Source organism: Dendrobates tinctorius, unplaced genomic scaffold, assembly GCF_039654945.1.
Source record: "Dendrobates tinctorius isolate UK_male_01 unplaced genomic scaffold, ASM3965494v1 ptg000004l, whole genome shotgun sequence".
Taxonomy (NCBI): Eukaryota; Metazoa; Chordata; class Amphibia; order Anura; family Dendrobatidae; genus Dendrobates; species Dendrobates tinctorius.
This window is the reverse complement of record NW_027361672.1, coordinates 13,239,364-13,254,292: the sequence shown is the minus strand read 5'-3', so window position 1 is coordinate 13,254,292 and position 14,929 is coordinate 13,239,364. Positions and strand designations below refer to the sequence as shown.

The window sequence follows — 14,929 nt, the reverse complement described above, 5'->3', positions numbered from 1 at the left end:
AATGAACAAAAAAGTGTGAAACAACTGAAAATATGTCTTATATTCTAGGTTCTTCAAAGTAGCCACCTTTTGCTTTGATTACTGCTTTGCACACTCTTGGCATTCTCTTGATGAGCTTCAATAGGTAGTCACCGGAAATGGTTTTCACTTCACAGGTGTGCCCTGTCAGGTTTAATAAGTGGGATTTCTTGCCTTATGAATGGAGTTGGGACCATCAGCTAAGTCTGGTGGATACAAAGCTGATAGTCCTACTGAATAGACTGTTAGAATTTGTATTATAGCAAGAAAAAAGCAGCTAACAGTCTATTCAGCTAACAAGGGTTGCCGTGACGTGGCGGGATGGCTTGTACATTATTTTCATCAAAATTATGTTTACTAAAGACCCTTATTATTTATTACCTTTAAGCATTATTTGCAGTTTATTTTTTACTTTTTAGTTTAGGTTGTGTTTTTTGTTTTCTCTGTGTAATGGTCATGTGATAATATGCACATACATTGTGCATACACATTAATTTACTTTTTCAGTTCAGACTCCAGTTTATTAATTTCATTGTGCATTCTGTGCATATAAGGGTGTGACCGCCCTCTTTCTGAGCTGGGAAAACGATCCTGTCTGGCCTAAGCTTTTACTAATGGTTCAGTTGCTCGATCCTTGTTCACATTCACGTCACTTGGCAAGGCAAGTGAAAATACTAGAGTTGGACTGTCCCACAAGGGTTGCCGAGACGTGGCGGGATGGCTTGTACATTATTTTGATTAAAATTATGTTTACTAAATACCCTTACTATTATTACCTTTATGCATTATTTGCAGTTTATTTTTTACTTTAGTTTAGGATATTTGTGTTTTTTGTTTTCAGTGATAGAATGTTGACACGCCTCATCCCCACCGTGGAGAAATTCAATAGTATAGTACATACAGTTAGTTCTGGTGGTTCTCCCCCTCCTTAAGAGAAACAACGCCTTGCCATTCCCAAAAAGTCATAGTGGCCTACACGCAGAATAGGAATTCATGAATTTTCATATAGAAAAAGGACCATTCTAAATATTAGCTGAATTACACACATTACACACTAGTGACAGGATGCATTAAAAACAAACCCGGGAAGGCTACTCCAAGACACCAAGCTGATTAAGGATAATCATAATATCCTGAATAGTGAGCAAGTAACTTTAGGAAAGTATGATTAATACCAACTACAGGGTGCGCCATTTATATGGATACACCTAACTAAAATGGGAACGGTTGGTGATATCAACTTCCTATTTGTGGCACGCACATTAGTATATGGGAGGGGGGAAACTTTTCAAGATGGGTGGTGACCATGGCGGCCATTTTGAAGTCTGCCATTTTGGATCCAACTTTATTTTTTATTTTTTTTCAATGGGAAGATGGTCATGTGACGCATCAAACTTGAGAATTTCACAAGAAAAACAACGGTGTGCTTGGTTTTAACCTAACTTTATTCTTTCATGAGTTATTTACAAGTTTCTCTTTGCTTACAGCCATTGACATGTCGCAAAGGTTAACACGTGAGGAGTGGACAGAAATTGTGTTGATGTCTGGTGAACGCAGTACCCGGGTCATTGCAGCAGATGTCAATGCACGACACCCTACACAAGAAAACTGTCACCATTCCCATTTTATTTAGGTGTATCCATATAAATGGCCCACCCAAAAAAGTTTGCCTTATCATTGAACAATGTTCTGTGTAAACTGAGGGTCCTGTTCCAATTTTTGTTGCGCCGATCTGGGTCACCAACCATTCCCATTTTATTTAGGTGTATCCATATAAATGGCCCCCCTTGTAGAACCACACATAGAAAATACACATTTTAATATCAGGATGAAATAATTTTATAGCAAGTACGTACCCCATGCTCATCAGGTTTAAGATCTATTTTATTAATTCAGTTTGTATTGTGAAATCTGGTGACAGATCCACGCACAGACACACTTTCAGACTAGCACAGCTATGACCAGATTACGAATGCAAGTCCCTAGAATGACCCCTCTCTATAGTGACAGGGACCTATGAAGCCATCAGTTCGGATCCAGACTAGCATTTGTAATACATTCATCTGAAACTGGCCCATAACAACACAGCGCTTGGGGAAGGTATTTACAAAAGCTTATAGATCCTAAACTATGCATTTGTTTTTTTAAGAAACCCGACAATTATGCAATTAACATTTATTTTAAAACAGACACCACATGTAGCTTTATATACTATATACATATAAACACAAATCATGACCGATAAAAGTTAGCGTTCCGACTTTATTTTACATCTTTTAAAATACAAATGTATAAAAACACTGGTTACTATTCATGTATTCATTTACATTTGAGGCCTTAAATTAAAAGAACAACAAAAAACAAACAAACCGGAATGTATTGTATAGGATTAGTCCTTGTTTTCTACCCACAGTTTTTTTTTTTTTTTTTTTTTAAAGGCAAATTCTCTGGGTTATGGCAATGACACAGTGTAAAAAAATAAAATGGAATTTTTTCGATATTTAGTGGTAAATTAAATCCTACAAGCAAAAAAAAAAAAAAAAAAAAAATCTAAAAAGATGATGGTACCATTGCGGATTGTTTATTATAAAGTGAATCGCGCACGTTGTCTTTCTCCGTTGTAACGAAAAATTAGAGAAATCATTTTACTAAGTAATTGTAACATTGTTGAAAAATGTCATTTCTGGGATCCTTTGAGAACAGTCTCTGTTTCAAACAAATATTTTGGCCATTTTCCGAATCTTACAGTGTAACAATATGGCATTTATATTTATTGTATATGAAAACACCTTGTAAAATAGTGGAAGCACAAGAATCAATCCATCATTTCAGGAATGGTGTTAACAAGACAAGATCTGATGTAGGCAGCACATGATTCACAAACTACAATATTTCACAGAAAGATTAAAAAAAACTGCATGAACACGTGTGGTGCAAGGAGCAGTTTTTCTGTATTTAGCTCAAACATGATTGTTTTCTAAGAGTTACCACGGTTGTCCAGCAAGTGGCGCTATTGAGCCAAGGAACCAGGAGGCAGCTTGCACTTCTTCCTAATTGAAGACTTCCTAGACCAGAGATCTGAAATCTTGGGCACACTGTGAAACTAGGTCTCCCAACATGTCCCGACAGCTGTCTTATTGCTTGTGGTTGTCGGGTAATGCTGGGAGTTGTAGTTTCTGTAACAGCTGGAGTGCTGATTTCTGTCCCAAGACTGAAAAAATTTATTGTTAGAAACCTGGATATGGAAGGAAACCTACATTTTATATGTTCTGTAACACAAGCATTTAGGAAAGTTACAGAAGACCACATGATGAACGTACCACAGAAATACTGAGTGGCTTCAGATTGTTAAAAACCAGATTCAACTTACTGTTTGACAATACAGAGCCCTGCCGCTATTAACCAAAGAATGAGCTGTCTGCTACTAGTGTAGAGTCATTATGAAGAGAGAAGCTTTGGTAATGTGCCTCGTGAAGAAGCGGAGGCGGAAAGGTGGCTTCACACAGGCACAAAACAGCACCCAAGCAAATCACTTTCCAGTATTAGCATGAAACTCAAAAAGATAGCTAGGAAACAATGTACCATCGAACTGCTCCACATCAGTCACAGGCAAAGCCAGCGCCAAACCGATCTCCTTTAAGACGTGTACCCTGCTGCCAATGATCACACTGACAGACTGTGATACCAGTCATTGTTCATAGTGTAATGACCGTGCCATCCTCCTCGACACCACCCTTGGGTATCACCAAGCTGTTCCTCGGGTCAGCCTTTAGACTGCTCAGAATTTTGTGGATGCTTCCATTACTCTCCCGGCCTGAATGGTTAAGAGCCAAGTCTCTTTCTAATCGGTTGCTAAGGCTGCTGCCATTGATTCGAGAAAGGCTGCCAGAAGGTAGGCTGTGAGATTTGGGAATGTTGCGTGGCTCAAGGCTACCTTCAATGACTATGTCAGCATCATCGTCACTCTCCATGTCATCAGGGTTAAAATTCTGTAATAGGTGAGCAGATGGCAAGCTGTGGTGGCTAGCTGTGCTGTCCGTCGATTGCCCAGAGCTGCCAGACATCCGGCTACTCCGGATTACGTTGTTTCTTTGGTTTGCAGGTTTAACCGTAATAATTAGATTGTGACTGTTGGCAATCATCATATCTGTCACCTGGTCAAGAGTTTTTCCAGCTACCTCAATGCCATTGACTTCTAGAACCTCATCATTCACAGCTAGCAGCCCGGTGCTCTCCGCCAATCCGCCTGGGACCATTCTAGAAATGAATATCCCTGGGACTTTCTCCAAGCCATGAGGGGTAACGCGGACACTAGTTCCGTCACGAATATAGAATCCCAGAGGTTTTTCACATCCATGCCTGTACAATCTCACACGTCTATGTGTCTCGGGAAGTATGTCCACATCAATGATGGAGGAGACTGGTCTAAAGTCATGAGGCATGCTAATGTTGATATGTGGCTTCTTATGGCGAAGGCTGTCATTCCGTAATGCCACCAAAGCATTTTTCTTCTTTCTGTTCAATGTTGCAGACCCGAAGGTGTTGTAGTCAACTTCTTCTGCAAAAGAGGAGACAAAAATAGAATGAAAACACATTTGTAATATAGAATACTAATCAGGTCTTACTGTTTTGGGTCTCAAGATAGAATGGAATTAGGGGATGACTCCAAATACATGAAGTGATATATAAAAGTTTGGGCAACCCTGGTCAAAATTACTGTTAATGTGAACAGTTGAAGGGGTTGTCCGGTCAAAACCAGTAAGTCTGCACTCTGCAGTCACTCTAACGAACTTGTGTCTACAGGGCTGACAGGCTATAAGACTGCAGAACGTTAAAGTCCCATAGTGGGACCAAGTAAACAAACAACGAAAAAAAGTTGTAAAAAGATTTAAATAAAAAAAAAAATATAACAAAATAAAATATATATTGTACCCATAAATAAGAAAAAAAAGTACACAATTGGTATCGCAGCATCTGTAACAACCTGAGCTATAAAATGGTTACATTACTTAACCCCTTTAGTGAACAAAAAATAAAGCGATGCAAAGACAATTTTATCTATAAAATAGTTTTTACTGTGTAAGGCTGGTTTCACATTTGCGTTTTTTAGCGCTGGAAAAAAAACGCATATGTGCGCATGCGTTTTTTCCCCTATATTTAACATGGGTGCACATACCTGCGCGCTTGTAAGCGCATGTATGCGATTTTCATGCGCTGCGTTTTTTTGGGGTGTGCGTTTGTATTTTCCAGACGCAGCATGTTGCATTTTTTGGCCCTGCAAAAAAGCGCATGCGCACATATGCGCACGTTTTGCTCTAAAAATGGCCATTATAGCCTATGGATGCGCATATGTGCGCACTGGCATGCTCATGTATGCGTTTTTTTGCATATGCGTTTTTTTTTTTTAACCATGGAATTTAGGGGTTTGGGTTAGAGTTAGGGTTAGTTAAGGGGTTTAGGGTTAGGGTTGGGGTTTGGGTCAGGGTTAAGTATGGTTTGGTTAAGGGTTAGGGTCAGGGTTAGGGTCAGGATTAGGGTTAAGTATGGTTTGGTTAAGGGTTAGGGTCAGGGTTAGGGTTAAGTATGGTTTTGTTAAGGGTTAGGGTCAGGGTTAGGGTCAGGATTAGGGTTAAGTATGGTTTGGTTAAGGGTTAGGGTCAGGGTTAGGGTCAGGGTTAGGGTTAGGGTTAGGGTCAGGGTTAAGTATGGTTTTGTTAAGGGTTAGGGTCAGGGTTAGGGTCAGGATTAGGGTTAAGTATGGTTTGGTTAAGGGTTAGGGTCAGGGTTAGGGTCAGGGTTAGGGTCAGGGTTAGGGTCAGGGTTAGGGTTAAGTATGGTTTTGTTAAGGGTTAGGGTCAGGGTTAGGGTCAGGATTAGGGTTAAGTATGGTTTGGTTAAGGGTTAGGGTCAGGGTTAGGGTTATGGTCAGGGTTAAGTATGGTTTTGTTCAGGGTTAGGGTTAGGGTTAGAGTCAGGGTTAGGGTCAGGGTTAGTTAGGGTTTAGGGTTTGGGTTAGGGTTAAGTATGATTTGGTTAAGGGTTAGGGTCAGGGTTAGGGTTAGGGTCAGGGTTAGGGTTAGTAAAGTCATGGTTTGGGTTAGTGTGAGGGGCCACCTAATGTTGGAAAAAAACGCAAACGCGGTAAAAACGCACTAAAAACGCATACAAACGCATAAAAACGCTGCGTTTTTTTCATGCATGCTCATAAAAATGCTTGAAAAAAACGCAGCAGTTGTATGCTTTTGTATGCGTTTTTTCAATGCGTTTTTTTGCGGGAAAAACGCGCTGCAAAAAAAAGCAAGTGTGAAACTAGCCTAAGAGCGCAAAAATATAAATGCGGTATTAGTGTAATCGTACTGATGCGGAGAATAAAGCTGCCTTATCAATTTTACCATAAAAAAAAAATTGTTGAATTGCTATTTTTTGTTTATTTTGTCTCCCAAAAATCAGAATAGAAAGCGATCAAAAAATGTAATGGGCCCAGAAAATGGTACCAATAAAAACGTCAACTCGTGCCATAAAAAAATATGCCCTCACATGACTGTCAGCAGAAATATGGAAAAATTATAGCTCTCAAAATATGTCAATGCAAAAAAATTAATTTTGATAAAAAAAAGCGTCTTTTAGTGTGCAACAGCACACATAGTAATAACAGGTTTATAAATCGAATTTTTGTGATCGCACTGACCCGAAAAATACAGTCGTCTAATTACTTATACTGCACTACAAATGGCGTAAAAAAAATAAAACCAATTCTTCACCTGCTGTTGATTTTTTTCATTCTGCCTCCAAAAGATCGCACTAAGGCTTGGTGCACATTTATCCTGTGCTCTACACCGAGTGCTTTCACCAGGGTTTCTGTGTAAATCTCTGAAATACATGATTCAGACGGAACCCCAGCAGAAGATTCATTATAATGAAGCAGATGAAGGCACTGTGGAGCCGACTGGCCTGTGATCCAGGGTGTCAGTCTTTTTAGGCATCATTGAAGGTGCAGTCGGCCACAGCTTTGTGCACCTCTGGAAAAAATAAAAAGGACACCGCTGAACAGAGGCCAGACTGAGTCCAGGGTAACTCTGCTGCCTCATTATAGTGAATGGTTCCCTCGGCAGTTTCATCTTAATTACGTCACTCAGATTTAAAGTAAACCCCGATGCAAGTGCTCAACATAGATAAATGTGATCCAAAATGTTATGCAAAATGTTCCCAAAAAAAAAAATCAACCCAATCCACAAAAAAAAAAAAAAACATGTCCCCACTCAGGTCTGTCATTTGTTAATGGAAATATAGGGGGCTTCCACGTTACTACTAGTACAAAGGGCTCTGAAAAAGAAATATCCGTCACCCCCCAAAGAAATTCCGCAAATTCTGTGCTCCCAAATCCAAATGCCCCTCTCTCCCATCTGAGCCCCAGTGTGCCTAAGCCACAGTTAACCCCTTACCTACAATTGACGTAATATTCCGTCCATGTGACCATGGACCTAATTACCATGGACGGAATATTACGTCATCGCGATCAGCGGCGCCCACGTGGTGAGCGCCGCTGATCGCGGCCGAGTGTCAGCTAATTATCATAGCTGACACCCGGCACAATGTGTCAGGGGCGGTCACGGACCGCCCCCGACACGTTAACCCCTTGCACACCGCGATCAAACGCGATCGCGGTGTACCGGGGGTTAAAGGGAAGCATCGGCAGGGAGGGGGCTCCCTCCGTGCTTCCCTGAGCCCCCCACGGCAGCGCAATGTGCAGCGCTGCTGCGGGGGACTCCCTTCCTCCAGGCCCCCGAATCCAAGATGGCGACGGGGGCCTTCGGGGGCCTGAGGAAGCTGGCTTCCTCAGTGCCTGCAAAGCGCAGGCATGAGGAAGTCTGCAGCAGTGCCTGTGACAGATCGCTGATCTGTCACAGTGATCTGTGATGTGACAGATCAGCGATCTGTCACAGGACAGTGATGTCCCACCTGGGACAAGGTAATAAAGTAAAAAAAAAAAAAAAAAAAAAAAAAGTGTTAAAAATAATTTAAAAAAAATCGCTAAATAAATTAGTTAAAAAAAAAAAAATATTCCCCAATAAATCCATTTTTTGAAAATAAAAAAAAAACAAAACAATAAAAGTACACATATTTGGTATCGCCGCGTCCGTAATGACCTGCCCTATAAAACTGTCCCATTAGTTAACCCCTTTAGCGAACCCCTTAAAAAATAAAAAACGAAGCAAAAAATAATGATTTATTATCATACCACCGAACAAAAAGTGCAATAACGCGCGATCAAAAAGACGCATATAAATATCCATGGTACCGCTGAAAACGTCATCTTGTCCCGCAAAAAACGAGCCACCATACAGCATCATCCGCAAAAAAATAAAAAAGTTATAGCTCGCAGAATAAAGCGATACAAAAATAATTATTTTTTATATAAAATTGTTTTCATTGCAAAAAACCGACAAAACATAAAAAAATGACCTAAATGAGGTATCGCTGTAACCGTACTGACCCGAAGAATAAAAACGCGTTATCAATTTTACCGCACGCGGAACGGTGTAAACGCACCCCCCAAAAGAAATTCATGAAAAGCTGGTTTTTGTTCATTCTGCATCCCAAAAATCGGAATAAAAAGCGATCAAAAAATGTCACGTGCCCGAAAATGGTACCAATAAAAACGACAACTCGTCCCGCAAAAAATAAGACCTCACATGACTCGGTGGGTCAAAATATGGAAAAATTATAGCTCACAATATGTGGTGATGCAAAAACTATTTTTACAATAAAAAGCGTCTTTTAGCGTGCGACAGCTGCCAAACATAAAAACCGCCATAAATCGTAAATCAAACCCCCCGTTATCACCCCCTTAGTTAGAGAAAAATAATAAAACTAAAAGAAAATGTATTTATTTCCATTTTCCCGCTAGGGTTAGGGTTAGGGCTAGGGTTAGGGCTAGGGTTAGGGCTAGGGCTCAGATTAGGGTTAGGGGTGTGTTGAGGTTAGGGTTGGAGTTATAATTGGGGGTTTCCACTGTTTGGGCACATCAGGTGCTCTCCAAAGGCAACATGGCGTCTGATCTCAATTCCAGCCAATTCTGCGTTGAAAAAGTCAAATGGTGCTCCTTCCCTTCCAAGCTCTGCCATGTGCCCAAACAGTGTTTTACCCCCACATGTAGGGTATCAGCCTACTCAGGACAAATTACAAAACAACTTTTGGGGTCCAATTTCTCCTGTTACCCTTAGGAAAATAAAAAATTGGGGGCAAAAATATAATTTTGCGGAAAAAAATGTTTTTTTTATTTTCACGCCCAGGCGTTATAAACTTCTGTGAAGCACTGGGGGGTTCAAAGTGCTCACCACACATCTAGATAAGTTCATTAGGGGGTCTAGTTTCCAAAATGGGGTCACTTGTGGGGGGTTTCCACTGTTTAGGTACATCAGGGGCTCTCCAAACGCAACATGACACCCGCAGACCATTCCATCAAAGTCTGCATTCCAAAACGTCACTACTTCCCTTCCGAGCCCCGACGTGTGCCCATACAGTAGTTTTCTCCCACATATGAGGTATCAGCGTACTCAGGACAAATTGGACAACAACTTTTGGGGTCCAATTTCTCCTGTTACCCTTGGGAAAATAAAAAAATGGGGACTAAAAGATCATGTTTGTGGAAAAAATACGATTTTTTTATTTTCACGCCCGGACGTTATAAACTTCAGTGAAGCACTGGGGGGTTCAAAGTGCTCACCACACATCTAGATAAGTTCCTTGGGGGGTCTAGTTTCCAAAATGGTGTCATTTGTGGGGGGTTTCTACTGTTTTGGTACATCAGGGGCTTTCCTAATGCGACATGGTGTCCGATCTCAATTCCAGCCAAAAACGTCAAATGGCGCTGCTTCCCTTCCGAGCTCTGCCATACGCCCAAATAGTGGTTTACACCCACATGTGGGGTATCAGCGTACTCAGGATAAATTGCACAATATCTTTTAGGGTCCTGTTACTTTTGGAAAAATAAGAATTGAGGGTGAAAAGATCATTTTTGTGGAAAAAATATGATTTTTTAATTGTACTGCTGTACGTTATAAACTTCAGTGAAGCCCTTGGGGGTTCAAAGTTCTCACCACACATCTAGATAAGTTCCTTGGGGGGTCTAGATTCCAAAATGGTGTCATTTGTGGGGGGTTTCCACTGTTTTGGTACATCAGGGGTTTTCCAATCGCGACATGGTGTCCGATCTCAATTCTAGCCAAAAACGTCAAATGGCGCTGCTTCCCTTCCGAGCTCTGCTATGCGCCCAAATTTACACCCACATATGGGGTATCAGCGTACTCAGGACAAATTGCACAATAACTTTTAGGGTCCTGTTACCCTTGGAAAAATAAAAATTGTGGGTGAAAAGATCATTTTTGTGGAAAAAATATGATTTTTTAATTGTACCGCTGTACGTTATAAACTTCTGTGAAGCCCTTGTGGGTTCAAAGTTCTCACCACATATCTAGATAAGTTCCTTGGGGGGTCTAGTTTCCAAAATGGGGTCACTTGGGGGGGTTTCCACTGTTTAGGTACATCAGGGGCTCGCCAAACGTGACATGGCGTCCGATCTGAATTCCAGCCAATTTTGCATTGAAAAAGTCAAACGGCGCTCCTTCCATTCTGAGCTCTGCCATGCGCCGAAACAGTGGTTCCCCCCCACATATCAGGTATCAGCGTAGTCAGGACAAATTGCACAATAACTTTTGCAGTCCAATTTCTCCTGTTACCCTTGGTAAAATAAAGAAAATTGAACCTGAAGTATTTTTTTTGTGAAAAAAAGTTAAATGTTCATTTTTTTTTTAATATTCAAAAAATTCCTGTGACGCACCTAAAGGGTTAATAAACTTCTTGAATGTGGTTTTAAGCACCTTGAGGGGTGCAGTTTTTAGAATGGTGTCACTTTTGGGTATTTTCTATCATATAGACCCCTCAAAGTGGCTTCAAATGTGAAGTGGTCCCTAAAAATAAAATGGTGTTGCAAAAATGAGAAATCGCTGGTCAATTTTTAACCCTTATAACTTCCTAGCAAAAAAAAATTTTGGTTGCAAAATTGTGCTGATGTAAAGTAAACATGTGGGAAATGTTATGTATTAAGTTTTTTGGGTGCCGTATCGCTGTGATTTAAGGGCATAAAAATTCAAAGTTGGAAAATTGCGAAATTTTCAAAATTTTCGCCAAATTTCCGTTTTTTTCACAAATAAACGCAAGTTATTTGAATGCAATTTTACCACTAACATGAAGTACAATATGTCACGAGAAAACAATGTCAGAATCACCAGGATCCATGAAAGCGTTCCAGAGTTATGACCTCATAAAGGTACAGTGGTCAGAATTGTAAAAATTGGCCCGGTAGTTAACGTGCAAACCACCCTTGGTAGTGAAGGGGTTAATGTCCACATGTTTGGCATTTCTGTAGTGATGAGAGCCCGCCTAACTTACGGGTGCATGTCTCCAGAAGCATAAGCTGGGCATAATGTACTGGTGACTGCAACGTACTGGTCACTACAACGGAAGTTTGCCATTTTCACTCGGCAACATGAACTGCTGCTTATTTCTAGGGAACATCCATGGAGTCAAAATAGTCACTACACCTGTAGATAAATTCCCAAAGGGGTATAAATTCCAAAATGGGGTCACTGGAGGGGGGATTCTGCTTTTCTAGCACTTAGAGGCTCTGTATATGGAGTCAAGTAAACTATTCTAAAAAATTCTGTGCTCCAGGATGCCGCTGGTATAAAGGTACTGCTTAGCCATACGGCGAGACTCGGGAGGGATGGAGCTCTATTTGCCAATAGTGTTCTATCCCTCCAGAGTCTCGCTGTATGGCTAAGTAAGTACTGTACAGCCACATATGGGGTATTTCTACATTTATCAGAAAATGTAAAATCTGGGGCTAAAAAAATGGTGGCAAAAATGTAATTTTTTTTTCTTCATTGCCCAATGGTATAAAATTCTGTGACACACCTGTGGTGTCAATATGATCACTGCACCCATAGATGCATTCATTCAGAGGTGTAGTTTGTAAAATGGGCTCTTTTATGGGGGTGGCAGGGTTCTGCTGTTCTCGCACCTCAGGGGCTCGGTCCATGTGGCATGGCTTGCTCAAACCAGTTCAGCATAATGTGAACTCCAATATAGAGCCTTTTTCATTCTGAGATGTGCACGGTGCCTTGAAAGTAGTTTTCGACCACATATGGGATATCTGTGTGATCAGGAGAAATTGCACAACAAATTTTTGGTCCATTTTCTCCTGCTATCCTTGTAAAAAAATTAAAAAAAATTGGGGCTAAAATAACATTTTTGTGGGAAAACTTCATTTTTTGTTATTATTTTCACCGCTCAACGTTATAAACTTCTGCAAAGCATCAAAGTTTAAATCAGTTACCCGAGGGGTCTAGTTTCCAAAATTGTGTCACTTGTGGGGGGGGTTTCCACTGTTTAGGCACCTCAGGGGCTCTCCAAACACGACATGGCTTCTGCTAATAATCCCAGCAAAATTTTTCATTCAGAAACTCAAATGGCGCTCCTTCCCTTCCGAACCCTGCCATTCGCCCAAATAGTGGTTTCTCCCACATATGGGGTACCGGCATGCCCAGGAGAAATAGCACAACAGGTTTTGGGGTCCATTTTTTCCTTTTACCCTTGTGAAAATAAAAAAATTGGGTCTAAAGGAAAATTTGTGAAAAAAAAATCTAATGTTCATTTATTCCTTCTACATTTCAAAAATTTGTGTGAAACACCAGAAGGGGTGGTAATCTTCTTGAATGTGGTTTTCAGCACCTTGAGGGGTGCAGTTTTTAGAATTGTGTCACTTTTGGGTCTGTTCTGTCATATAGGCCACTCAAAGTGACTTCATATGTAATGTGGGCCCTAAAAAATAATGTTTTTGGAAATTTTGTTGTGAAAATGAGAAATCGCTGGTCAATTGTTTCAACTGTGGTGGATGATCGCAGAATAATCTCCATGGTGAAGAGAAACCCCTTCACAACAGCCAACCAAGTGAACAACACTCTCCAGGAGGTAGGCGTATCAATATCCAAACCTACCATAAAGAGAAGACTGCATGATAGTAAATACAGAGGGTTCACTGCACGGTGCAAGCCACTCATAAGCATCAAGAATAAAAAGGCTAGACAGGACTTTGCTAAAAAAAAAATAAATCTAAAAACAGGGATTTTTGTGAGCACTCACCGTAAAATCCTTTTCTCCGAGATGCTCATTGGGGGACACAGAGACTGTGGGTGTGTGCTACTGCCGTCTGGAGGCCGACACTAAGTATACAAAAAAACAAGTTAGCTCCTCCTCCGCCGCATACACCCTTGCCCCGATAGCGGGCGGAAACCAGTTTAGTGCCAAAGCCGTCGGAAAAGCTGACAGCAATTTAGCTCTACCGCAGAAAATTATATGTCTGAAAAAAAAGGACCACCCTACAAAATAAGGGTTTATACCCATCAAAAATAAACAAAAAAGCCAACTGGCTATCAGGGTGGGTGCTGTGTCCCCCAATGAGCGTCTCGGAGAAAAGGATTTTACGGTGAGTACTCACAAAAATCCCTGTTTCTCCTTCGCCTCATTGTGGGACACAGACTGTGGGACGTCCCAAAGCAGTCTCTGGGTGGGAACAACTCATCAATCTACACCACATGCCTACCTGTTCAAAGGTGTGCCACTGCTGCCTGGAGAATCTTCCTACCCAGGCTCGCATCCGACGAAGCCTGCGTATGTACGTTGTAATGTTTAGAGAACGTGTGCAGGCTTGACCACGTTGCCGCCTTGCATACCTGCTCTGCCGAAGCGCCCAAGAGGCGCCCACTGTCGCGAGTGCGCCATTATTCCAGGTGGAACCGGCGTGCCTCTAATACGGTAAGCCTCTTGAATAGTAAGGCGAATCCATCTGGCTATGGTCGACCGTGAGGCTGCAAGCCCCTTCCTGCGCCCTTCAGGGATCACAAACAACGAATCTGTCTGGCGAAAAGGCGCTGTCCTCGACACATACCTCCTGAGGGCCCTCACCAGGTCCAGCGTGTGGAGCGCCTTCTCAACTCTGTGTACTGGAGCTGGACAAAATGAAGGCAAAACGATGTCCTCATTAATATGGAACGAGGACACCACCTTCGGCAGGAACGGCGGAGGTGGTCTCAAGACTACCTTACCCTTAAAAAAGGTCAGAAACGGTGCTCTACAGGATAAGGCTGCCAGCTCCGAGACCCGCCTAATAGAGGTTATCGCTACCAAAAACACGACCTTCCTGGTAAGGTATGGCAATCCGACCTCCTGCAATGGCTCAAAAGGAGCTTCCTGCAGGGCCCCCAGCACCAGATTAAGGTCCCAGGCGTCTAAGGGAGCTCTAAAGGGGGGCACTAGATGCGAGACTCCCTGAATGAAAGTTTTGACCTGCATAATGCTAGCGATATTTCGCTGGAACATAACAGACAAAGCCGAGATCTGTCTCCTCAGGGAACTCGGAGCCAACCCTGCGTCCAGGCCTGACTGCAGAAAGGCCAGAATGTTGGGAACCGAGAAGGACAAAGGCGCAACCCCGTGCTCTCGACACCAGAGAAAGAAAACCTTCCAAGTACCATGATAGATCCTCGCTGAGGCCGGCTTCCTGGCGTTAATCATCGTGGCTACCACCTCACGCCCAAACCCCGCCTGGGTCAGGACCCAATGGCCATGCCGTCAAACACAGGGCCCCTAAGTTCGGGTGGTAGATCGGCCCCTGGGACAGTAAGTCTGGCCGTTCCGGTAGACGCCATGGCACGTCTGCGAGGAGCTGTACCAGATCCGCGTACCAGGCTCAACGGGGCCAGTCTGGGGCCAGCAGAATTGCCGGAACCCTCTCCCTCTTGATGTTCCTGATTACCCTCGGGAGAAGAGGCAGAGGGGGAAACAGGTACGG

At 42.2% G+C, this 14,929-nt stretch overlaps 1 protein-coding gene across 1 annotated transcript in view; it reads right to left on the bottom strand.

The window, feature by feature from the left end:
- Window positions 1–2,260: 2,260 nt before the first annotated feature.
- The window catches only part of PARD6G (par-6 family cell polarity regulator gamma), a 126,901-nt gene continuing 114,232 nt past the window's right edge, over window positions 2,261–14,929 (bottom strand). Inside the window, exon 3 of the mRNA XM_073566153.1 lies at window positions 2,261–4,576. Within this exon, the coding sequence (XP_073422254.1) occupies window positions 3,714–4,576 (863 nt within the window). The 3' untranslated portion in view covers window positions 2,261–3,713. The remainder of the gene's footprint in view (window positions 4,577–14,929) is intronic.